At 52.2% G+C, this 23,205-nt stretch overlaps 1 protein-coding gene across 11 annotated transcripts in view; it reads right to left on the bottom strand.

The window, feature by feature from the left end:
* Nucleotides 1-1,166: 1,166 nt before the first annotated feature.
* Nucleotides 1,167-23,205, bottom strand: part of Ubr4 (ubiquitin protein ligase E3 component n-recognin 4) — a 108,220-nt gene continuing 86,181 nt past the window's right edge. For 9 of the 11 annotated variants that reach the window (XM_029476342.1, XM_029476344.1, XM_029476348.1 and 6 more), the window contains 18 exons: nucleotides 22,392-22,589; nucleotides 21,725-21,805; nucleotides 20,799-20,886; nucleotides 20,226-20,353; nucleotides 19,141-19,248; nucleotides 18,706-18,825; nucleotides 17,987-18,177; nucleotides 17,416-17,589; nucleotides 17,024-17,123; nucleotides 14,337-14,555; nucleotides 13,424-13,537; nucleotides 11,591-11,733; nucleotides 11,076-11,237; nucleotides 9,801-9,995; nucleotides 8,001-8,225; nucleotides 5,366-5,456; nucleotides 4,578-4,740; nucleotides 1,167-1,547 (listed from right to left, as the gene is read on the bottom strand). In XM_029476342.1, coding sequence (XP_029332202.1) covers nucleotides 1,483-1,547; nucleotides 4,578-4,740; nucleotides 5,366-5,456; nucleotides 8,001-8,225; nucleotides 9,801-9,995; nucleotides 11,076-11,237; nucleotides 11,591-11,733; nucleotides 13,424-13,537; nucleotides 14,337-14,555; nucleotides 17,024-17,123; nucleotides 17,416-17,589; nucleotides 17,987-18,177; nucleotides 18,706-18,825; nucleotides 19,141-19,248; nucleotides 20,226-20,353; nucleotides 20,799-20,886; nucleotides 21,725-21,805; nucleotides 22,392-22,589 — 2,565 coding nt within the window. In that variant the 3' untranslated portion in view covers nucleotides 1,167-1,482. The remainder of the gene's footprint in view (nucleotides 1,548-4,577; nucleotides 4,741-5,365; nucleotides 5,457-8,000; nucleotides 8,226-9,800; nucleotides 9,996-11,075; nucleotides 11,238-11,590; nucleotides 11,734-13,423; nucleotides 13,538-14,336; nucleotides 14,556-17,023; nucleotides 17,124-17,415; nucleotides 17,590-17,986; nucleotides 18,178-18,705; nucleotides 18,826-19,140; nucleotides 19,249-20,225; nucleotides 20,354-20,798; nucleotides 20,887-21,724; nucleotides 21,806-22,391; nucleotides 22,590-23,205) is intronic. The other 2 variants (XM_029476346.1, XM_021161635.1) reach the window with 1 other exon arrangement.

Here is a 23,205-nt window from a genome sequence, read left to right as displayed (position 1 = left end):
GCCTGGTTTGATGATGTTTATCTGCTATTGCTACTTTGTAAGCTCACTCAAAACCAAAAGCTCAGCTCTAGCAGGTTCTTGTCCGGAGAGACTCGTGCTCTGGGGGCTTTGGTCAGCCTTCTGATGGGGCCACATTAGTGATGGATGATCGTAAACGTGCCTCGGCCTACAGCGGTCCCCTTGCACTGGCAGCCCCGGCCCCACATGAAGCTGCTCCAGTTTACCAAGTGACAGGACAGTGGCTGACCCTCCCTCAATGTCTAAACTACCTCTCTGGAGTCCAGCAGGACAGACAAGTATGTGTAGGGGGAGACCCCAAAAGAACAATGCCAAGGTCCCTACCTTACTTGCTGAACCCAAGTTATATGAGAAAAGGCTGCAGAATCTAAGCAGCTGGAAAAGCAGCCCTTTTCCAAGGAGATACTATGTCTTTCCTCCAGGGCAGGCTGGCCCCAGGGCTAACTCAACCCCCAGTTGCTTGTGCTCTGGCCTGCCAGGGCTTTGGGATAATACCCAAATAAACTGCCTTTGTCTCTCTGTTAGAGCTAAGCACAATACTCTTGCCTTTTGGCTGCAAAGGCTCTGGGGAAGCAACATGGTGCCTTGGTTGTAGAAGTCATCCAAAGGAGACCGGAGGCACCACAGGCCCAGATGGTCTGGTCCAGGGAGCAAACCTTGTGAACCAGACATTCAGAGGGGCTGATGGGAGTTAGCCAGCTCTTCCTCCCGACAGGCTGTGACTGGGTCAGCCTTTTGCTGAAGTCTGGGAAAGGCTCTCAGGAGCCAGGAGGTGGGAGTAGGTCTCAGCGGCGCCTCACCTGTCAACTGAGGTCTCAGCAGGCGACTTGGGGTGCAGAACAATGCACAGGCTCTTCCTAGGGCGGTGGGCAGAAGAGCCCTAGCAGTGGACACAGCTATTCTCACTATTCTCACCCTTCCCTGAAGTCTCTCCTCTCTGCCTGGCAGCCAGCAGGAGACTGTCAAATGCTTTCAAGGCTTTTGAAGTAGATGCTGACCAGGGCCTGCTCTGCTGAGCCCTCTTTTGGCTAGGGACAAAAAACCATCAGACCCCAGAGAACACAATTCAACTCCAGCAGTCTTCCTGGTGTGCCACTGCAAGGCTGTGAGTTCACTGGAAAGCACTGGGCAAGCAGCAGCTAGACCCCTTTCCAATGTGTACTAAGTCATTCATTTATTTCAAGATGTACACACTCAAGCTGGCCGGGACAGCTCACAGCCCCTAGGTACGTATAGGTCCTTCAATGGCCTGGGCTACAGACAACTTCATAGCCTGCGCAGCACACGCACGCACACACACACACACACGTGATAGAACAGGAAGCTTACAGACCCCAAACCACTCTGAGAAAACTGAGGGAGGAGGGGGTGCTAATGCAGCATCCATGGGGGAAATGAGTGCACACGGAGAGATGAATGAGGGGAGAATGCAAGCTAGCTTCAATCTCATTTCCATGGGGATGGTCAGGGGACTGAGTTCAACAGGTCCTTTAGGAAGCTCTCTGGATCGGTGATTTCTGATAGAAGACCTGGAAAGCAAAGACAGTGTGAGTGGGAGTAGCCCAGGGCCCCCAGCCCCACCAAGTCACAGAAGCCTGGTTCACGACTAGGACATACTGTGCCAGCATGCTCTGATGGATTCCAGCAATGGGGGGAGGTGACCACTGTGTGACTAATACTCTGCTCGAGAAGTGAGTGCTGCTAGGACAGACAGTGTGGCAGACACCATTTTAAATTCCCTGGAGTGGAGGATTTCCACCTGTCCAGGGGTTACTCAAGGGGCTGTAAAATACTGCAACTCCCAAGTTTTTCTTGTCTTGTTCCTGATCCCAGACTGGCCTCAAACTCACTATGTAGCTGACAACCTCCTTTGAACTTCTGTGCTGCTATGCCTGGTCTATATGGGGCTGGAGGGACAGAACCCAGTGTTCCATGAATCCCAAGCAAGCAAGCACTCTTCCAGCTGAGCCACACTCCCCTACCACACCACACCACACCACACCACACCACACCACACCACACCACACCACACCACACCACACTCCCCTACCCCAGAGTGGTGATGTGCACGTGTGTGAACATGGTCTTCCTCCGTGGCCCTCGCCTTCTTTTCTAAGATTGGTTCTCTCACTGAACCTAAAGCTCACTGGCTGGCTAGACTGGTTGGCCAGCAAGCTCAGCCTGGGATCCTACTACCGGCAGTTTCCCAGTTACACCTGCACCTGGCTTTTCTGGGGATCAGAACTCAGAGCCTCATCCTCAGCCTTTGCCATTTTAAACTGGTCAAAGAAAGGCAAATGCTGATGGTCTTATGGGCTGAGGGACAGAGCAGGACAGAGGCCTCTGATTCTTCTGGGCTTCAATCCCACCACAGGCTTCCTAAGCAAGCTGCCAGAGCTCAGGGCTCCATTTCTTCAGCTTTCAGAAAGAGACAGCAAGGGATCCCTCCCTGCCTGCCATGGGGACTAACTGAGGACGGCCTTCCTAGTGGAAGAACCCAGTGCACTCTCTACATCAAGTCCTTGGCCAGGCACCTGACCTCATCAATAGTGCAGAGCAAATACTAAAGCCTCAAGTTAAACATGAGCATCCAAACAAGTCACCTCTAAGCATCTGCAGGAACAAAATGCAGCCAAGCTGTTTCTCTTGGCTCTGGAAAGTGTTTTGTTCTTGAGTCTGAATAGAGCATGCCCAGTGTTCTGGTAGTTTAAAGGTCTGAATTAAGGTTTAAAAGTCTGGCCTTCATGACTCCAGATACACATGAAGCAGAGGATGGCCTTACCTGACAGCAATGGGAGGGGAGGCCCTTGGTCCTGTGGAGGTTTGATGCCCTAGGGTACAGGGATGCTGGAGCAGTGGGGCAGGAGAGGGTGAGTGGGTGGGTGAGCACCCTCATAGAGGCAAAGGGGAGAGGGTGGATGTAGATGGGTAACTGGGAAGTGGGATATCATTTGAGATGAATGGAATGACTTATTAAAAAAAAAAAAAAGCGCAAGCCTAGCCTCACAAAAGAGGCTAGAGACTCTATGCCTAGGGCCTGTGCGGGGCGAGGCCTGGGGTGGGTGAGTCCTTCGCCCTGGCCACCTCTTCTCACTGGCTTTGACTTCTGTGGTCATTTCTGCCGTCTGTGATGAGCACAGACCTTGGCTGAGGACACAGGTGAGCTCTGTGCTCTTGCTCAAGACTAACTCTGAGGGAAACAGTGAGCTGCTGCCTCAACAGCCAGGCTGGGAAGACACAGTCAGGAGGACTAAGGAGCCATAAAGTAGGAAACAGAGGTGAGCAAGAAGACTATGGCAGCTCAGACAGCAAGGCAGACCCAGAGACACCATCCTAAGGCGGAGCGTGCTCAGTGCTGGGAAACCAGAAGGGTACATGCAGACAGGCTCTCTGACTAGTGGGTGGGTCTCCTTCCCAAGGATACAAGGGTGAGCGAAGATGTTAACAGCACCGTTCCCTTGGCAACAGAGCCTGGGGGATTTCTCCCTTCATCTGTATACAATTCCCACAGTGAACACCAGAAAGTCCAGAAGCATGGAGCCAGCTGACAACAGAAGCTGGGCAGGTCTAGTTACATCTGCTTTGGTGCAGCAGCTCCCCCCCCTCCCCCCAAGACAGCACCAGTGGAGGCTGTGAACCACAGTGTCTGGGACCCAGGAGCTGGAATCTAACCCTGGGCTGATCTTCCCAAGCCTGAGCCCAGGTCGTGCTCTGCTCTCAGCACTTCTTAGCTATGACATGCAGGTAAGTGTCAAAGCACCTGGATCTGAGAGACCAACTCCCACACAGAGTCTGTACTGGAGAGCATGGACTCGAGGGGCTGGAGCTGTGGCGCACCTGCTCCCATGTTACCCTTGGGGTGATGCCTCTCCACCTACTGCCCAGGCCTGGGAGGCAGGGAAGGCAGGAGTGGCCTTTCTCCTGTTAACCCTGACGAAAGGTTGGCACCAGGAGTTGCTACTCTCCCACATCTGCTTACTTACAACCTCCACAGCCTCTATGAACAGTACAAAAGAATGATGCTAAGAGAGTAGTCCAGAACGCTGGACTTCCGTGCCAGTGGTCGAGCTGAGGCAACGGACAGGGCATGCTGCACTTAGCTTTCTCATCTGGGGGTGCTTTCACTTTTTTTTTTTTTTTTTTTTGGAGACAGGGTTTTTCTTTGTAGCCCTGGCTGTCCTGGAACCCACAGAGATGCACAGCTGCTAAAAGCGAGTCCCACTCCCGCTGATGAGCGGGCTGTTTGAATGGACACCTTTCCTATGACTGGAGGGGGTTAGTGTGCGCCTACTTCTGCTCTGTGAAGATGAAGATAATGGCCAGTTCACTGAGGCAGACTTGGGCTTTGCTCCAGAGAATCTCTACAAGAGAAAACGGCACTGGCCGGCCGTGGTGGCACACGCCTTTAATCCCTGCACTCGGGAGGCAGAGGCAGGCAGATTTCTGAGTTCGAGGCCAGCCTGGTCTACAAAGTGAGTTCCAGGACAGCCAGGGCTACACAGAGAAACCCTGTCTCGAAAAACAAAACAAAACAAAACAAAACAGAAACCGGCACTGACCTGCTACGTCGAGGAACTCTGAGAAGGTCTCCACTGGCATGAACTCCTCCTGGAAGGTTTTCAGGGCTTTGTCGGCAGCTTCGTAGATGGGCATGTCATTGTGGCGGATGTACTCGGCCAGAGAGCAGGACCAGCCGCCCTCAGTGTTACTAGTGGGCACCTTCTACAACAATCAGTGGGACAGGGGCCAGGTGAGTAAGTGAACGGAGCTGGCTCTCTGTGTCTAGTCAGGCAGACCGTCTCAGTGCTATGGAGAGCCCACCAACATACGACAGAGCCTTTCTGGAAGCAAGGAGGGCCTGCCTGCAGGGCTCACTGGCCTGACTCTCTTTGCTTATGCAACGTTCTACATGATCTCACAATTTCAACATGGGACGGCCCCACACCTGCATTTCTGAAAGCAAGATGACTGGCATGCTCTGACTGGACCACTCCACTGATGACCAAAGGGCTCACTACCCTCCCCCAAGATGTGTGGGTCCAGGCAGATGGCGGGTAGGGCCTGGCCATGGGATGAAGTGTTACATAAGAGCAAGAGCAGGCAGGCTATCAGAGTGCTTAGAGCTTAGTGCTTACTGTATGGAGGGTGCGTGACAAGGTGGCCTCAGCTGCTGACAGCTGGAAGTGAAGGTCTGAGCTGAGGGTATTCACCTCCCCAAGTGGAGACTTTTAAGAGCAAAGAACCCAAAGCCAGTAAGGAGCCTCAGGCTGTGGCCACCAAGGGGGTTTAAGCCAAGGACACACACATCTTCCAACCCTCAGAGCAGGTGGGCCCTGAAGCTCCTTACCTTAAACATGTTATAAATGAGATCGACGAGAGCCCAGAAGAGCAGGGAAGAACGGTACGCAGAATAGTCCTTCACCGCCTTGTCTGTCAACCTGGAAAAGCAGAGCAAAGTCTGTCCATGAGGACCCTGCAGAGATGGACAGACAACCTGGGGACTGAGGGCACATGGCCTGGCTCCCATGAACTCCACCTGACAGTTCAGCACTGTCAACCTGGAGCAGCACAATCAGGGCCACCTGTAAACATGGCACTCAAACGCTCTAACTCAAGCACGAGGCTGACCCCTCACAAGCTCCCAATGAGATGGCACCCAACGATGAAGAAGAAACAAGGTTCCAACTCAGGGTTTCTCTGCCAGCAGGAGCCCAGGCAGCCAAACCAGTGCTCTGCAGAAACCCAGCACGCTGGTAGAAAAGCGGTGCTGAGTAACCGTGATGGCCAGGTCTGCCTGTGCAAGTACTCAATACCCCTCAAATCCTAGAGTAATCCTGGAGCCACCCACACCCCTTCATCTCCAACAAGTGTCACCGGCATGTGAGTGACTTGGCACAGGCTTCAAGGCCAGCTAGTGCCTGGGAACACGGTGGTGGGGGTGGGTTAGGGGGTGGGGATGGGGGCCCTCTGTCAAGGTCCACCGCCTACGGTAGCCAGCCCCCTGCCCCGCCCCTTATGAGGCTCAGAGGGGGGGAGGGGGCATAATTTACTGCTGTGGGACATAAAGGACAGATGAGCCCTCCCCCATGACTTAGGGTCACATCCCACATCTCACAACACTCGGGGAGCAGAGTGTTCAGCACCAACTACTTGTTTAGCTTAGGGCCAGTGGGAGCCTAGTCAATTTCCAGGCTAAAATATCTGCTGAATCCATGTCGCTCAATGTTGAAAATCAGAAGTCAGAGCTTCTCTTGAATTATAGTTCACATACCCCTCCCTCTGTGTGTGTGTGTTGTTGCTGCTGTTGTTAGGGAATTGAACTTGGGGTCTCATACACACTAGGCAAGTGCTCTACCACTGAGCTATACACCTGAGCCTTTAAAGCTATAGTTTTGTGTATCTGCTATGGCTTCCTGCCCTAGAACTCACAGGCTTTCAGATAAAACCTACTGCCAGTGATACTGCCCACCTCCAGAATGAGAGACACCTCTCTGTGCCCTCGGCTCAAAGCGCTCTCCTTCAAGGGTGTCCCAATCCTGGGCAAACCCTCAGCATCTTTTCTAATCTCTCTGGCAAGCAGCAGGCTCGGAGCCTGGACCACAGCCGGGCTTGGCCCTCTCGGTGGCTGTCCTGCTTTGCTAAGCATGAGGCTTGGGTGACCCTGCCCAGCTTAATTATTTACAGCTAATTAGGAAAGGTGACTAAACTACAGAGAAAATGGCAATGCCCGAATGCAGCTCAAGCTGGATCTCCTAATTAATCCCTGACCAAGTCAGCCTTCCCTCACCTACTGGGTAGGAGTGAATTCTACTCTCGGCTGAAAGCGCAGCTCAGGTGGGCTTAGACTCCACTCTGCTTCAGGAGCTGCCTAACAAGTGGCTGTCCTGTGCGCCAGGAATGCAACTCCTGTCTCACTTCACAATTCCTGCACCTGAAGACCTAACTTGACTTCAAGCAGCTAGTTAACTATTCACGCTTGGGCTCCCGTGACGGCAGGTGATGATGTGTTTGGAGTGGGGGCAGGAATCTGACACTCTTGTCTTCCCTCTTGGCTGACAGTAGCAACCTGGTCACTCTGGGAACATGCAGTGCCAGAGGGAACAGAGGTAGAGACCCCAGGTGGACCAGCTCAGGGTCTGTTCCACAGGGTGCCATCACCATGGCTGGAAGGGAGCCTCCTTCTGCTCCCTTAGTGGCCTCTGTATGTGGAAATGATCCCTGAGTCTAAGCTAACATGTTCAGAGGCTATATAGCAGGACAACACAGGGACAGCAGGCTCAACTGGCAGAAATAAACTACCAGGCCACAGGTTACATTGCTGCTCCCCAGGGTAGGTAGGGACTAGTCAGGGTTACCATCAGCTCAAGTACTGGCCACATGTATTCTGTGTGCTGTGACCACTGCGGTATGTCAAGAGCTTGACAGAAAGGCTCTGATTTCACTCGCAGCTGGTTCTTTCAGAGAGCCCCTGTCAGACCCAGACTACAATGCAAAGTCAGGAAAACAAGGCCCACTTTCTGTCTGTGCTCCTCTATTGAGGTGCACATGGTTACAAAGAGGGTCTGGAAGGCCTGAGGGATGTGCAGCAGGACGGAAGGAAGGAAGGACAAACTTTTAGTCATTGAAAAAGAAATCCCCAGATATAGCCACACTGAAACTCCCCTAACTTACAGTAAAGCCAGCATGAGACAGGAAGCCCAGCTCCCTAGCTTAGCCTCACTGGTCCTAAGTGCCTCACCCTAGCTTCCCAGGCCTGGCTGTCTTCCTCTGAATTTTCAACAAATTCACCTTTTCAGTAGCTGAACATGAGAACCAGAGGGACTCAAGCAACTGTCAACCATCAGCCTAGACACTTAGGGTGACAGGCTGGAGGCAGATCAACAGTCAAAGGAGCACACCTCCAACCAACACTCATGACCAAGACAGCCAGGGAACACACTGGAAGGCTCTGAATGCAGCAACTTCCCAAAGCAGGTACTGACCTGGTGGCTCCTCCTGGAGCCACTGCCCGGGCATGCGAGGCCACCAGCAGCCTGCGTAGGATCTCTACTCGAATGGCTTTCCACTGTTCAGGGGGGAGGACATGCAGGGCTAGGATGGTGAAGTAGTGGGGCCCGTCTACATCGAAGGCACTCTCTGTCCACTTCTCTTTGGGCTGTTCCAGGAAGCCTTGGAGGTTCTTCTCCTCCCGGGAGGTTGCTCGGGTCCTGGAAGAGAGGAATTCTAATGGCAGCAAGGAAGGGGCCGAGCTAACCAGGCAAACACTAGACTGAGGTCCCAGCATAGCTCTAGAATCTGTCATAAGCCCTACTCCTCTCTCATGACAAAGTCTTGCCAGTGGCCAGGAAGCTCCCGCAGTGTCCCTATAACCTTCTGGAGAAGGTCATCTACGTGGAGAAGACAAAACAATACCAAGAAACCCAGTGTCCAGACTGCAGAGCCATAGTCACGGCTACAAAGATACAAGAGGCTGGTGCAAAAATACCTTGCTTTGCTTTTTTTTTTTTGCTCCTGTAAAATGGGCTTGCCCAGACCCAGCTGGAGCCTAACTCTAGCTCCATCCCTGTGGGAGCCTCAGGCTTCTGGCCATGGCAGACTCTGCTCAGGCAAGGGTTTGCTCACTCGTGCAGCCAACTTGCCTTTGTGAGTGAATGTCCCATCAGAGGTCCAACTGCCGTATCACCAAGCTCATGCCACTGCCCACTGGCTAGCAAAGGAAATAGCCTGTGGCTTCAGTGGCTTTGGGGTTAGCCCTGCCTGGTCAACTACAACAGAGCTGACAACTGAAGTCCCCAGTTCTGTTGGGCAGGGTCAATCCTGGGAAGTGTTTTCCTCACCAGGTCTCTGCCTGAGCAGTCCATTCTAGCTCACGGCTGCCAAGAGACATGTCTCTGCAAAACCCATAGCCTTTGTCAGGGCCCCAAGAACACTGGCAATTAGCACTGCTGAGGCCTGCAGCAGGCTCCAGACAGTAGAAGGTCTGTGCTGTTGGCAATGCCAGGTGTCTGTTCTGATAGCCAGGGCGTTTGCAGATGATGTCATGAGCCCTGCCCTGAGATTTGACAATGAAGCCTGCAATCTCAAGGTCAGACTTTATCTCACAAGGAAAAGGGAGGAAGGGAAAACAAATGGTTGACAGGGAAAGGAAGAGACTAACACTCTGGAACCTCAACAGCACGGTAGCTGCATGGGTGGACTGTGCCCAGTCTTCCCATGGCTATCAGCTCTGCCCTGCACTCAGTCAAATGAAACTCAAGGGTGTAGGCACAGAAGGCTCTTAACTGCTTCTAAACCAGGCATGAGTGGGATGGCTTCTAAAGCCATGTCTAGCCCCACAGGCACAAACAGCTCTTTCTTCCTGGCTGAACTCCTATTCAGTTGCTTTCCCAGGATTCGACAGAAGCATTAGTGACCGGCTCAGAAAGCCAGCGTGCCCCTCATGCAGCAGTCTTAGACCCACTGGAAACCTGCAGCTGTGCAGGCTCTGTGCCCTGACGAAGGACCTGGTGAGACTCTCGCCTACGCTCCCTCATGTGGAGAGCAGGAGCAGTAGCTTCTCCTTGCCTGCCCCCTCTGAAGACCGGCCCAAGACTGGAGCCCAACTGCCCGAAGCGGGGTTAGGGTGGGGGAAGCTTTGCGAAGGGAGCTACCATTGCTGTTATATTCTACACCCCTCAACTGTGGACTAACAGCCCCTCCTCAGTAAAGGCTGGGGGATCTAGCTAAGTAGAGAGGCTCAGGGAGTGCAGCCAAGGAAGTGCCTTGGGCCACAAGGTACTGACGTGTTCAGGACGTAAAGCACAGTGTGAATGATGTATGGGATCAGGTGGATGTTGCTCTCACGGCCGCCCCCGCCGGTGTCTGCACTGAATGATTGCTCCATGGCGAAGCGCAGGAAGAGCAGTTTGATGTCGTGGATGTTGAGCTGGTACGTGGGCTCCCGCTGGCCGGTACACTCCTGGAGGTACGTGTTGTGCCTATGAAGAAGCAGAGCTACCATGACGCAGAAGCCAGACTCCTGGCCCAAGCTTGGGCTAGAGTGCAGAGCTCTTTCTGGAGCCCTCAGCCTGCTGACTGCAGAAGTCAAATGGGGGCTGGTGCTCAGGAGGACAGAGCCTGGGACATAGCTGCTTCCTGACTGCACATGAAGCTCGCAATACGGGAGAGGCCATCACTTTGGGGGTTCATTCCCTTTTTCTCTTTCTTTTTAAGAATTATCTAGTTATTCTATTTTATATGAGTACACAACAGCTGCCTTCAGACACAGCCACCATGTGGTTCCTGGGGATTGAACTCAGGACCTCTGGAAGAGCAGTCAGTGCTCTTAACCTCTGAACCATCTCTCTAGCCCTCTTTCTTTTTTCAAGACAGGGTTTCTCTATGTGTAGCTTTAGCTACCATGGAACTCACAGAAAACAGCTTGCCTCTGTCTCCTGAGTGCTGGGATTAAAGGCATGTACCACCACCACCCGGCTGGGGGCTCATTTCTTAACTGACAGATGTCATCGCCACAAGTGGTGACAAGATGTCTTATCCTTAATGATCTTTCATCCTACAATATGTTGGTTTTCCTCCCTGAACCAAAAAACAATTGGTTCTGCTTCTTAACTGGATGACCCTAGGGAAACGACTCCACCCAACCCCCAGTTTGTGCATGTGTGTAGTGGTAACCCACAGTACACAGCCATCACTGTCATTGCCACCAGGTGTCTGTATACTAAGGACTCCACAAGGTTTCCCAAACGCATGAGGACCTCAGACAAGCCAGAGAGGCCTTAGAGGGAACTACCCAACCCCCAGCTGCGTTCATAACTTAAACTCTGGCTTGTCTGAGGTCCTCGAGCCACACACCATACAAGTGGACTCTGGGAAACTCTGGCCCTAAGGACATGGCACATTTACATGATACTCAAGAAATAAAGAACACTAGTTTCACCTCCTCAGCAGCTCACTTTAGTCAGCCCTATCTGCTCAGAACAGCACAGACTGGATGCCATGTCTTCGTCCCATCTCCTGGAGACTGGCCCCTTTCTGCTATGAAAACACTCAACACTCACCTTGCTAAGCAAGTGGCGAAAGCTGATTCAGGGACATGGGGGCCCCAGACCGGAAGGAGCCCATTGCACTTCGTGTTGGCGTTCTGCAGGGCAGCACTCTCCCACTCTTCCCGGCCTCTAGCCAACCTGGATGGGGACAGGGAGGAGAGCAGGGACAAGCAACTGCTGGAATTACCCCGGTAATGAGGCACCGGGTGCTGAGGGCTTGCCAACACTAGCCCTGGTCCTAGGGAGACAACTAGCCATTTGTAAGCTCCATGGGTCAATGCTTCATTAGCTCAGGCAAGCAGACTGCTTCCACCAGCCTTGGCCAAGGCCAAATATTCAAAGCCCAACACGTTTTCTCACATGGCAAGTACAGCTCGTGGGCCTGCAAGGGTTAAGGCCCCTTGGAGACCAGAAAAGAAGGCTTGAAGCCTCAAGGCCCCAGAGTCAGTAACTTCAGTCCCAACCCAGTCCAGGCCCTTAACTGTGGGCCCACTCATCGGAAGCCACGCTGCAAGAGCCGAGCCTACCTGACGGCAGCCAGGTGACAGTCGTAGTGCACAATGTTGAAATGGGACACAGTGCTGTAGCCCTGCTGCTTCCGGGGCTTGTTCTCCATCTCCTCCAAGGCTACCCTCTTGGTGAAAGTATAAATGCCCAAGACCTTCGTGGGCTGCAAGACCAGCAGAGAAAGGAGGAGTGAGGAGAAACTCCCCACCTCACATTGTGAGCCCCGAATTGTTTTAGTTACTGAAAAGCACTATTTCTAGTTGTGGTGTGGCTCAGCTGTTAGCATACACCTTTAATCCCTCTGGCTGGAATATAGACATACCCTTAGTAAACACTTTTATCCCGAACAGTGAAGGTAATGTTAGTTTGGAAGCATCCATGTTTGAAAGTGATGTCTAATCAGAGAAAGATTTGACAGAATAGGATATGCCCAACTCTCATGAGGAGAGAGAGGAAAGGGACGCTAGTAAGAGAGAGCAGCACAGAGAGGAACAAAGAAGTTTTACAGAGGCAGGTGAAGACGGAAAGAGTCAGAAAATGAGAAGAAACCAGAAGAGTAGAACAGGTTTCTAGGTCGAGCAAGAAGAAGAGGGAGAGGGAGAGGGAGATGGGGAGAGAGAGAGGAAGAGAGAGAGAGAGAGACCGACCAGCTTAGTGTGGAAGAGTTTTGAGTCAGAACAACCAGCCAGACTTCAGAAAGAACTAGAAAGGGTGAGCTTATGTAGCAGTGAGTCAGAGGGTGAACCCATTCTAGGCCTAGATAAGATTGTACAGAGGCTAGAAGCTTCCAGGTCCAGGCCTAGGTTACTAGACTGAGGCAGTAAGCCTCTGAGATGACCATTATGTAAGGAGAATAAAAGTTACTTTTACACAAGGAGTCGACAAGACATGGAGAACAGAGCGCCCCCTTCAGATGGATTTCAGACGGGGAAAGTGAGCACTCTGGTGTGAGCATCTTTTGCTGCTACAAACTCATATGAGGCCAGATTTCTTTCCTGGGGGCAGTACTGAGAGGAGCTGGGGCATGGAAGAGGCCATGAGATCCCACTGTGGGGTTACCAGAGACCCAGCAGGTCCCAGCATCCCATTCTTGAACCTCCAGAACCATGTGCTAACCCGTGTGTGGATGTACTGTTCTAGAAATGGGAGCTGGGGCCTTGCACATGCTAGGCAAGCACTCTACCACTCTACCACACTCCCACCCCAAGCCTTGGCCATCCTGTGTGTGCTTCATCTATCCAGAAGGCAAGCACACAGAGCCTCCATGGCTGCTTGCTTCTCAAAACTTTCAGGCAGCCATATCAACCAAGCAAGATGCTTGTCCTTCCACAGCCCAGGAGCAAAACAAAGCTGGGCTACTGAGTTAGAGGCTCACCCGTATCATCAGGAAGCCAAGAGGCTAACTGTGCACTGCCTTCCAGGTGCCACCTCATTGGACACACTTAGAAATGGGGTTCTAGTTGCTATCAGGCACCCTGAACAAAAGCAATGCAGGGTGACCTGCAGTGTCCAGGCCGGACTCTGGCTTTGCCAGGCGCCCTCTGTGTTCTTACCCATCAACTGGGACCTTTAATAGGGGTTAAAGACATGGCGACATGGTTTGCACAAAACTCTGCACAAGTGCCCTGGCACTGACATGGGTGCCAAAAGGCTCTCTCCAGGTGCCAACAACGCTCGTGCTCAGATCAGTTGCCTTCCTGCCTTCAAGGCCAGGAGCTGGCCCCGTGTCCTCTCCCAAAGCCCAAGCCTATGTCAGTACAAAACGGCTTGCAGGAGACAGACAAGTCTAGGCACAGCCAGGCTGTGGTGCCACAGGCTGAGCACGTGCAGCTGCCCACCGCCCAGCAGCATACCTGGAACTTGTACCCCTCCCTGCAGATGCAGCACGTGAGTCCCGGCTCCTCAATCAGCTCCTCCATCTGCTTCAGGAGTGCAGTCTTGGTCACCACCTGACCCTTTTCGTTTGTCTGGAGAAGAACACAGGCAGCATGTCATACACCCTCTCACACTGGCTTGGGATGACCACACACCGACACAGGAATGCTGTATGCGGAAGAGGCCTTCTGCTGTGCTGGTAGGCTAGACAAGTGGCAAACCACCAGCCACATACCTGCCGTCTCCACTGCCTTCTATTGTGGGGGAGCCCTTCATTTGTCCAGGAACCACCAAAGCAGAGGGAACCATGCAGTGGGAAGCTGGCATGCTGCCACGCTGCCATATGTTACCAAAAAGCCCCTTCATCTTGTGCCAGCACCATGTCTTGGCTGCCAAGGGCTGCTGTGCTCTCATCATTTACTGTCCCTAACAAGTGTCAAACTGCTGACACACAAGTTTGCTTGTTAAGACAAGGGTCTTCCAGGGCCACCATTTCCTCCAAAGTAGGACAGCAGAGCCCTTTGTGTTGACCAGACCCTGTGCACAGTCCTGTTCAGCACTTAGTAACTTCACTTTCTCTATCTGGGAATGGGTACAGTGATGTCAAGCACATCTGACATGTGAGGTCTTGCAGTGTGCGGCATGCACCAGATCCTGGACACACAGTGGTCGCTATCTCCATTTTTACCATTTGCACAAACCTGCCAGGTCACTTTATCCCAAGTGCCTCCCCCAGCCCTCAAGTGGCACAGAAGTAGCTGTACCTGAAAGTGCCTGGCACAGCTAATTCCTGGGTCTTCCGCCATGCACCCTCACACACGGTCAAGCTCAGCTCTGCTGGGAAGCACTAGTCTGCATGTGGTGGCACCTTGTCTATTGTGGGGACTTTACCGTCATGCCCAGAGTTCCCAGAGCCTTCTGCCTCATGGCCATGGCCATGCGCTTCTTCTCTGCTCGGGTCTCTCTGCGGGCTGCGTCAATCTTCTTATTCACATCTGGATGTTCTCTCAGGGCCTCCAGCAGGTTCTCAGCCAGGGTCCCAATGCCCTCATCACTGGACACCTGCTCCAGCTTATGCAGGCTCGTGATGGAGTCCGTTCCAATCAGAACCTATCAAAAGAGAACCAGAGAGATGTAGGTATCTGGTCATGGACATGGCCTTCCACTAAAGGCCCGGCCAAAGCCTCTGACAGCACAAGCGTGTACAACCTTTCCAGTTATGGAGGGACCCTGCCACCAAGGCCCAGTCAATGTTGTACAATCAGTCCAAGTGTACAAGCTTGTCTTGTATTGCTGGTTTCACAGAGGTCAGAGCACCTGGGAGTTTGGCTTTCCCGTGACCTCTCACTAGTTATCTCTCGAACCCCACGTATAAAACAGGGGATTGTCAAGGCGGCTGTAAGGATGGAAGGCGAGATAGCGCCTGAAGCACCCAGCAGGGCTGTATGGGACACTCGGGCAGAAGCCTTGGATTCATAGGAACTCCTCAAGTTCTGCATATGAGCATCTGCAGCTGTCAAACCTGTGCCAGTTCTCCCAGCCTACACTGTCTCTTCTTCCTTACAACAGCTGTATTTTGCATGGGAGACTAAGGAACAGAGCTGTGATTTGGCTGAGGGCAACATGTGATGGCTGTTCACACAATTTACTGTACAGCCCTAGCTGGCCAAGTCTTCCCTATGAAGCCCAGGCTAGCCTCAAACTCCCAGCAGTTTTCCTGCCTCAGCTTCTGAGTGCTCTGACTCCAGGTGTGCACTGCTGTACTCAGTATACAAAAGTGTGGCTCTCCCCACAAGGGCAGCACTCGCTACATGTGTACCAAGAGGTTAGACAGGTGATTGGTGGGTGCTGGGCTTTGTCATGATTGGCCAGTGGCTGCTTGGAGAGAGAGAGAAAGGGCTTGGTAACTTAGACCTGTCCTTTGGTTGAGTGACGAGGGGAATGGCAGTGCTGTCTGAGGAGACGGACGAGGCTGAGGGTAGAGAGGAGTGCACTGCCCTCCCTGCTTGTGTATGAGCTTCATGTACACAAGGTGTTGGTGGTTCTCCTACACCTACTGCACACACATCTCCATGTACGCACATGCATGCTCACAGTAAGCACTTAGGGTGTTGAGTTTGGGGTGTGGGTGCCTGTGGAAAAGTCTGCAAGGTTTTAAACATGGGCTCACTCAGCATTTAGGAATACAAGGCATGAGATAACATGCAGTTTTGCTGAGGTGTGGGTTCCTGTAGTGAGGGTGGATTTACGAGTGAGTGAGTGATCTGCGGCAGCAGCTTAAGCCTTCACCTCTGAGGGTGGCTCGGCTGTTGTCAGTGTAACTCCACCACTACCAGGATGGTGAGCGGGGCTTACGGTGATGCTGTGAGACCACCCACCAGACTGACCTGGAGGCCTTTCTCCACTGCACCTGCCTCAGCTCCCACCGCACGGCATAGTGCCACAGGGCCCTGAAGGAGCCCTGCCAAGAACAGGCTTGGTAGCTGTTTAACTTTTTGTCATCTCCACTCCCATGGGCTGGAATTTTGCCTCTACTATCTTGTAGGCTGGGAGAACTGGCACAGGTTTGATGGCTGCAGATGTTCATATGCAGAACTTGGGGAGTTCCTATGAATCCAGGGCTTCTGCCTGGGTGTCCCATACAGCCCTGCTTCAGGCGCCATCTCGCCCTCCATTCTTACAGCCGCCTTGACATTCCCCCTGTTTTATATGTGAGATTCGAGAGCTAACTAGATAGAGACAGTGTATATGTGAGAGTCATATCAAGTGTGGTTATCTGCCCGCAGATGTAAGACTGTTACCATGTCCCTATACTTTGGGGGTAGTTATCAGAACATTATAAAAGAAAAACAATGAACTCTATGGACTCTCAAAAGGCAACATTAAACCATACAGCATCCACCGAGAAAATGGCAAGACACAAAGCCATTTCATGCAAAAGACACAGACAAAGCACTAGGAAGGCTGTGCAGCATCATTAACCAGCAGGGAAATCCAAGTCAAAAACCACAGCTAGGTGCCACACTCTGCAACATGACCGGGGTAAAAACAGCCATCAAGTGTGGACACAATGCAGAGAACTGGGCCACTCGCCTGCTGCTAGAAAGGTGAAGTGTACCTGCTGTTCCAGGAGAGTTTGCAGCATCTTCTAACTTGTGTGTAGGTGTCCATGTGAGCATGTGCGCATGTGTGTGCAGGGCAGAGGACACTATCTGATCAGGGTCTCTCCTTCCACCCTTGTATGGATTCTGCAATCTAACTCAGAAAGTCAAGGGGCATGCTAAGTGGTCAGTGGCCTGAGGCAGAGCAGGGATGGGAGTGATGGCGTCTCAAGCTTCCCAGTGACTGAACTGGCAGCAATCTCAACTGTCAGGCAGAACTCTCACAAGTCACTGCTGCATGCTGAGCCCTGGGTGTGGAACTCACCATCGTGCACACACAGAGAACTTCATGCGCCAGGGTAAGCCACACTATGGGTGACTTGCTGGTTCTACACAAAGATTGTTCATGACTCCCTCCTGTTACCCGTCAAGTCTGTTGCCTGCAGAGTGAGGTCTACAGACATGCTGGCCACTCACCTGGGTGGCAGGGTGCTGCATGGCCAGACCCCGAAGAAGCCTCAAAATAAATGGCAGAGCAGGACGAGACAAAAACTTTTTCCAGATGTCAGCATCCAAACTGCAAGACAGACAAGGGCGCATCAGCAACCAGGAAGCAGTGCTAGGGACCCGCTGCTGATTCTGGCTGGTTTGAACAGGATTTCATTTTCAAGAATGTAATAATAAGGAAGCACTAAGGGCAAACCCAGCCCAGAAGCCAGATAAAAACAAGCACTTGACCAGAAGCAGCAAAGCCTCATGATGAGTGGCCACTGGACATGTCCCCAAAGGGGGAGGGGCAGAGGGCACAGGAAAAGCACCACACTAAGATGCTGGGAAAACAGCCACATGCCCCAGCGAGGGGGCCTTACTTCTTGGCACTGGGGATATGCTTTTTCATGTAGTCCAGGGCATTCTGGGTGATTCCCTTCTGCAGGATGAGATCCTTCAGCTGATGACCATTGCTGTTGTTCTTGATACCAGCAGCAATTTTGCAGAAGCAATCCAGGAAGACTTTGTCATCCCCACTATGGTCTTCATCGTACCTAGGAGAACATAAAAGTCTCAGCAAGACAGCAGAGCTCAGTCACCCTCTTGGTTAACAAATGTCTACAGGATCCAGTCTAAACTTGACAGGTAAAACTCGACTCAGACCAGACCGCTCCTCTTGCCTGCCCTGCGTCTAGGCTTGCACTGTTCTGCATCTCTAGGCTTTTGCAAACGCAGTTCCGCGCACCTTGTCAGGCCCTTTCCCCTCTCATACCCTTCCTACCACTGCTTCAATACACTAAGATTTGGTGACTGACTCTCCAGCTAAACAAAAGCTCCTATCTGCCAGATCATGGACACAGACACTCAACAAAACCCCAGGCGGCTCTGTTCAGCCTCACAAGTCTGTGGGCTCTTCCCAGAGGCTCATTGTATCAAATTTCAGGCTCCTACTTCTCGAAGCTGCAGTATGGCTTGAACCGTTCCACCAGGATCTGCATCTTCTCCACCTCTCCGAAGGACAGGTATGGGATGATACGCAGCAAGCCCTGTAGCACGCTAGGGTTGGATCGAACGAAGGTGCTGTTGATCTGGTCCAAGAGCATCACCAGTTGATCCTTGTCACCTGTGAGGAGGAGGTTGCCCTGCAATGGAAAAGGGTGGGAATAAGGATGGTGGCTGTAGCCAAGAACTGACCCCCCAAAGTTGCCACCCCCACCAGACAGAACTGTTCCTTAAGTGCTTGCTGGGGACAATAAGCAGCCTGGGTCCCCCTGATGAGTATCGGAGCTACTGTGATGGTTCTCAGGTAGCCAAACCACACCAATACAATGCCCTGCTCCCCCAGGAGAAAAGTGACGGCTATATACTCCTGGGACCATAGGCCTAGCCAAATCACCAACCCCGAGAGGCAGGAAGTTCCAGGTGCACATAGGGGAGACTGCACTGCAGACTGATTTCAACCCCGAGGCCTGACTGCATCACTCACAAGTCAGGCCAACTGTAGGGTAGAGGGTTGAGTTACAACACTGCCTGTTCAGCCAGGTCATGCCCGGCTTCCATCAGTGAGTACCTTCAACCTGACAGAGTATCCTTGACAGCTTCATTTCTCTAAATGCAAAGGTTTTGGGCTCAGCGCAATGATATAACCCTATGGACTAGGCCCCACTCACCTTGTCCTCACTCAGGGGCTCTGCGTTGGATTCATCTAGAATGATCTCCATGATGCTTAGCACCTGCTCAGCCACAGCTGCTCCTCCACTGTCCTTGCTCTCTTGCTCAGCTACCAGAGCCTGAAGGGGGAAGCCAGGGCACAGTCGGTCACTTGTGAGCTCCACTGCCTTCCATGGTCTTATGCCAGGGGCTACATGTGCGCCTGTGCGTGTGAGTGTGTGTGCCCTGAGATGCACAATTTTTCTGCAGTGTTGATTCTGTTCTACAGAACTCCTGCTCCTGGTCTTGAGTCTACACTCAGCAAAGGGACAGGAAGCTCTGCAGAGCACGAGTTGGGGTCATCTGGAAAGTGAGCTGAAGGAGCAGGCTTGGCACTGCAATCTCTCACTGGAGCCAAAGCTCCGTCTTCATCATGTGTAGCCCACACTGCTTACCAAGTTTAGAGTCCCCAGCATGACATTCAGAGTGTTCATCTCCAGCTTGACCAGCTGCTGCCGGTTGACTTTGACCTTCACACAGTAACTAAAGAGCTTCAGCAGCACCTGTGAAGAGAAGCCAGCCCAGAGGGCCATGAGAGCATCCGGCAGTGGACGGCGTACACGCCACAGGCACAGAAAAGGGTCTGGGCCAGTGCTTTTCAACCTTCCTAGTGCTGCAACCCTCTAAGACAGCTCCTCATGGCACGGGGACCCCAACCCCCTAATACAGCATGGCATGGGGACACCAAAAATAACATTTTTGTTGCTATTCAATAGCTGTGATTTTGCTACTGTTACGAACTGTAATGTAAATCTTTGAGATGCAGGAAAGCTGGTATGTGACTACTGAAGGGTCTTGACTCATGGGCTGAGAACCATTGCTCTAAGTGACTTCTCAATTAGCAGGCACTCCTAAAGAGCAAGGAGAGGTGATCCTGGGCTCTCATTCCAGGTCACCATCTTAAGTGGCAACATTCTCCGGAGTGATTAATAAATCGGGTGGTGTTCCATTATCCCAGGGAAACCCAGCACCAATCTAATCTCTGAACTAGCAGCAGACAGAAAACCCTGGCACACACAGCCTATGGAGGCCTAAAACCAGGTAGGCCATCTGAATAACACGAGTGTTTGTCCTTGTACGGCTCACAAGGTAGACATTAGTGAAGTCTCTGTGGTGACTTTGGAATGCCCTGACTAGTGAGACAGATGACCCTCCCAACAGCAGCCTATGACGGAGAAATGAGTTACATTACAAGATCTATTTTAAAGGCAATCGTAAACCAACAATGACTGGCACAAGAGCAGTTACAGGGGAGAAACAGTCATGGTTCCTGAGACCTAAAGAGGTACCCGAGAAGACCGCCACAGCCCAAATCTAAGGGAGCCGGCCAGGAAGAGAGCAGTGGGAGGCTTAGCTGTCCAAGGTGTGGTGAAAGCCAGCACTAGTCCCTGCTGTACCACACTGCCCTCTAGTGTCAAGTGGCTCAATGACTTCAGCTTCTTGGAGAGAGCCTGGTCCTGTCATACAGCCCACAACTCACTGTTAGAAGGTGGCGTCCCTGCTTAAAATCTTTGACTCCTGCCAGTCTGTTCAGCATGCACTGCAGACCCCCACACTGGGCCATCACACCGGCCATTCTGTACACCTCCTCTTCGTCTTCTTCTTCATCTGGGAGAAAAGGGAGACCAGAGGAGCACAAGGTCAAAATGGGAGTGAGTGCTTAGATCAGAACACACAGCGCTCTCCTGGGCTGAGGGCAAACAGCCCTTTCCCCAGGCTGGAACTAAGGTCATTACTATAACCGACCTGTACTCACTCCGTTAGGGCCTTGCTCAAGGCTTAGGTCAACTACAGTTTTCTGCCATTACAGCAAAGCACAAGCAAATACCACTGTCAGCGGAACTGAGAGCCAAGGTAGAGAGAAGTCTCAACACAAGCTTGCTAACTGCATCTTTCTGACAGCCTGAACGTTTTCATCCCAATAGGGAATTGGCCCACAGATGCCTGTCTTCCTTCCTGACAATGTGATGCAGAGCACAGGCTACTGTACTCTGGGACATGCTTGCTCTGGCCTGAGTCCAATATGCAGCATCATATATGGAGAGGGCCGTACCTGTGGTGGAGTCCAGGGACTCGATAAACTCCTCAGTGGCATCGCCCAGGAGCCCCCGCATTCGATAAACAATCCTCATGGGCTCTCCCTAAGCAGAGAAAAGTTGGAAAGCTAGACATAAACAGGCCTAGAAACCACTGTAAGCCTTCACCCTTGGGCTTGCTCAGTGCCTTGGTGATGTGAGCCTCCATCTCTCTAACAAGACAGGGACTAGAAGCCTCTGAGACACAAAGGCTGTAATTCACATGTGGAAGAGAGAGACTCACTTGGTTCAGTGCCTGCTGCAGGCCAGGCCCCGTGAGAAGCGCTGCAGCAGACACACAATCCTATTGGATTCCATTGGAGCACTGGGTAAGCAAGCGCTCCAACAGCTACTTCCTAGGCTAGAAGTAAAGGCTCAATTCTAAAACTGTGCTGAGCTCAGGAAGAGTTCTCTCAGCCCACAGCAGATCATAATCCAAAGGACACAGGACAAACAACTGTATCTGAACCAAAGAACGTAGTACAAATTTCAGGCACCCAGAGCACGTCTCTGCCCACAGACAGCAGGGTCTCTATTCATCCCAGAGAGAGAGAGGGGAATTAATCAGCAGCTTAACACACACACACAGCCTGCACTGGACAGGAGGGAGCTGCTGGGAGAGGCTGCCTATGCCAGGCATCAAGCTGCGGCCTGCAGAGGTCCAGCCTCAGCCTCAGTTTAGAGAAAAGCAAAGGCCCAACGTTACGCATGCCTCCCTGAAGCTGTCTGACTGACAGCAGCTGGATGCCTCCCGAGCTGACAAAATGATGGACTTCTCCAGAAAGGAAGTAAAGCCACAGTAACCACACAAGGCCATGGTGATTAACAGTAGCTCCACTTGGTCAGTCCTGAGGACAGAAAAGGCAGCGCACCCACAGCTCCTGCAGAGAAAGCAAGCACATACCTCATTGGTCGCACACCACACCTTCTTGTAAACCTCAGCCACGGGAAGGTCCAGACTGATAATTTTATTGTTCACCAGGAGCTGGAAAATAGAGGATTATGACAAGGCTCACAGGCTATACTTGTGGCTCATCCCTGGGCTCTGTCGACGCTCACCCTCTAGGGAAATGCGTGTGTATGCATAAAACCCAACCCAGCACTTTGTGCACAATGTTGGGGGACAGACCCTTAGCCCACCATGGACTCCAGCTTAGCTCCAACTGAAGACCTTTCTCCTTGAGCACCAGAAAAATCACCTTTGCCTTCAGTCATGCGGGTGGTAACACCAGGCTCAAGAAGTCTGCAAGGCTCTGGTATTAACAGGGGCTATGACCAGTACTCATGTACCGGTGTCAAAACACCATGATTCCTGAGGCTCCATTAACCTGCAATCTCTAGAAAACTCTGCCAGAAGCAATGGTGACAAAGGCCTACTAATGCTCCAACCAACAACCATCAAGTACACTGCTGTTCCATGGCAGGATCGGTCACAACCCTCTTCATCCTTGCAGCAGGAGAGGCAGGAAGATGGGACCCATCAGTGGACTCTACAGACTAACTTCCTGAGTGCTTAATCATTGGCTCAAAGCTGTGCTCCTGTTGAGTGACCAGTGCAGTCCAGCTCTTACCTCCATCCCACTGTCATCCTCCAGAAGAGCCACTAGGTCACAGTCCTGGCAGATCTTGTTCTTTATGTCCCTCATAAGAGGCCCAATGCCGGGTTCATTGCTGCTATATGGGTTTCCGGGCATCCTGCCCTGTAGAAAGTCCTCTTGCTGGGGGTCCTTCTCCAGGGTCACAAAGAACTCCGTGACTTCATTCTCCTCCTAAAGGATCAAGAGGGACGTGTGGGACGGGACCAGCACTGAGCGGTTCTGTGGGCACGTCAAGTGTATCATGTCCACACATTAAATATGGTAACCAGCAAGTGGCCAGAGACCATGGAAATCACTCAAAACACCATTTGAGCAGCCTAAAGATCATGCACTCCTCACAGATTAACGAGAGCGCGCCTAACAGCCAGGGAGTCTGGTGAGATGTGGACCAGTCTGAGGCCAGGCAAGTCACCCCTGATGCTCTTTCATCAGTAACTAAGGACACTGCCGTTTCCCTCAACAACGAGAAAGGTCTCTGAGCCAGACCATAGGAAAGACACACATGTGCTGTGCATGCATGAAGAACCCAAGGCACAGAAGAGGAAGAGGATGGCAATACACACAACTCTACCCCAGAAATGCTGCTGCCCCAGCAATGGGAAGTGAGGCCTAATTTTAAGAATGGCTAATCTTGGCCTCCGGGTAGAAAGACCCCTGGCTTCCCTCACTAGAGGAGGGGATTAGGCGGCCGCACCTACTCTTTGTCAGTGGACCTGGTGATAAAGATACTAAGTTATCCTCCATGTGGGAGAGTGGACCTGGTGATAAAGATACTAAGTTATCCTCC

The sequence above is a fragment of the Mus caroli genome, chromosome 4 (assembly GCF_900094665.2).
Source record: "Mus caroli chromosome 4, CAROLI_EIJ_v1.1, whole genome shotgun sequence".
Taxonomy (NCBI): Eukaryota; Metazoa; Chordata; class Mammalia; order Rodentia; family Muridae; genus Mus; species Mus caroli.
Note: the sequence above shows the minus strand (reverse complement) of the source record. Positions and strands in the feature narration are given on the sequence as shown.